This window comes from Crocuta crocuta, unplaced genomic scaffold, assembly GCF_008692635.1.
Source record: "Crocuta crocuta isolate KB4526 unplaced genomic scaffold, BGI_CrCroc_1.0 scaffold1228, whole genome shotgun sequence".
Classification (NCBI taxonomy): domain Eukaryota; kingdom Metazoa; phylum Chordata; class Mammalia; order Carnivora; family Hyaenidae; genus Crocuta; species Crocuta crocuta.
The window spans coordinates 103,603-104,287 of NW_027528888.1; the positions used below are offsets into that span (position 1 = coordinate 103,603).

General features: G+C 34.9%; 1 protein-coding gene across 2 annotated transcripts in view; it reads right to left on the reverse strand.

Annotated features, from left to right (window-relative positions):
* Positions 1 to 685, reverse strand: part of LOC144225648 (eukaryotic translation initiation factor 2 subunit 3, X-linked-like) — a 27,717-nt gene that overhangs the window by 21,024 nt on the left and 6,008 nt on the right. For both annotated transcript variants that reach the window (XM_077756897.1, XM_077756898.1), the window contains exon 5: positions 355 to 449. In XM_077756897.1, the coding sequence (XP_077613023.1) occupies positions 355 to 449 (95 nt within the window). The remainder of the gene's footprint in view (positions 1 to 354; positions 450 to 685) is intronic.

The window sequence follows — 685 nt, forward strand, 5'->3', positions numbered from 1 at the left end:
AATAGAGTATCAATATAATATTAATAATGCTGTGGACAACCCAAAGATATTAAAAAACACCCTTCTACCACCCTGCATACTTTTATGTGAAAAATTCTAAGTAAAATGTTAGTGAGAACAATGCTCTGTTGATATAATAATGAGTTTTGGAGGGAAGGGAAGCATACTACCATAAGAATTCTCACCAGGTATCAGCTCCAGGTTCATCTTCCTTGGTATTTTATCATAGTTGGCACACAGATGTTAGTTTGGGTGACCAGCCAGGTCCCCATTTATGGCCCTACTTACCCTATAAATATTCCATTTTGGATTGGCTCCACATGGATTTGTCAAACCAATTCTGATATTATTTACCTATCAGCAGAAGAGCTGCATCCATTACTGCTGCACCATTCAGCATAGTAGCCATCAAAATATCATGGCCAGGACAGTCAACAAAGGAAACATGTCTAACAATCAAGAAATAATCAGTTTTAAGATCAATTAATACTTAAACATGAAAGTCACTGACTGACTTCCTACGGATATATCACTTACAAAGTAATCTAGCTGCAAGCAATTTCATGACTCGATGCTCCAGATTTTTAAAATGAGATTACCAGCTGAAATTAACTAAATGTCATTACAAAGCAGATAAAATTAGCTCTACACAGATATAACTTACTCAAAAATAAGGATTAATAAT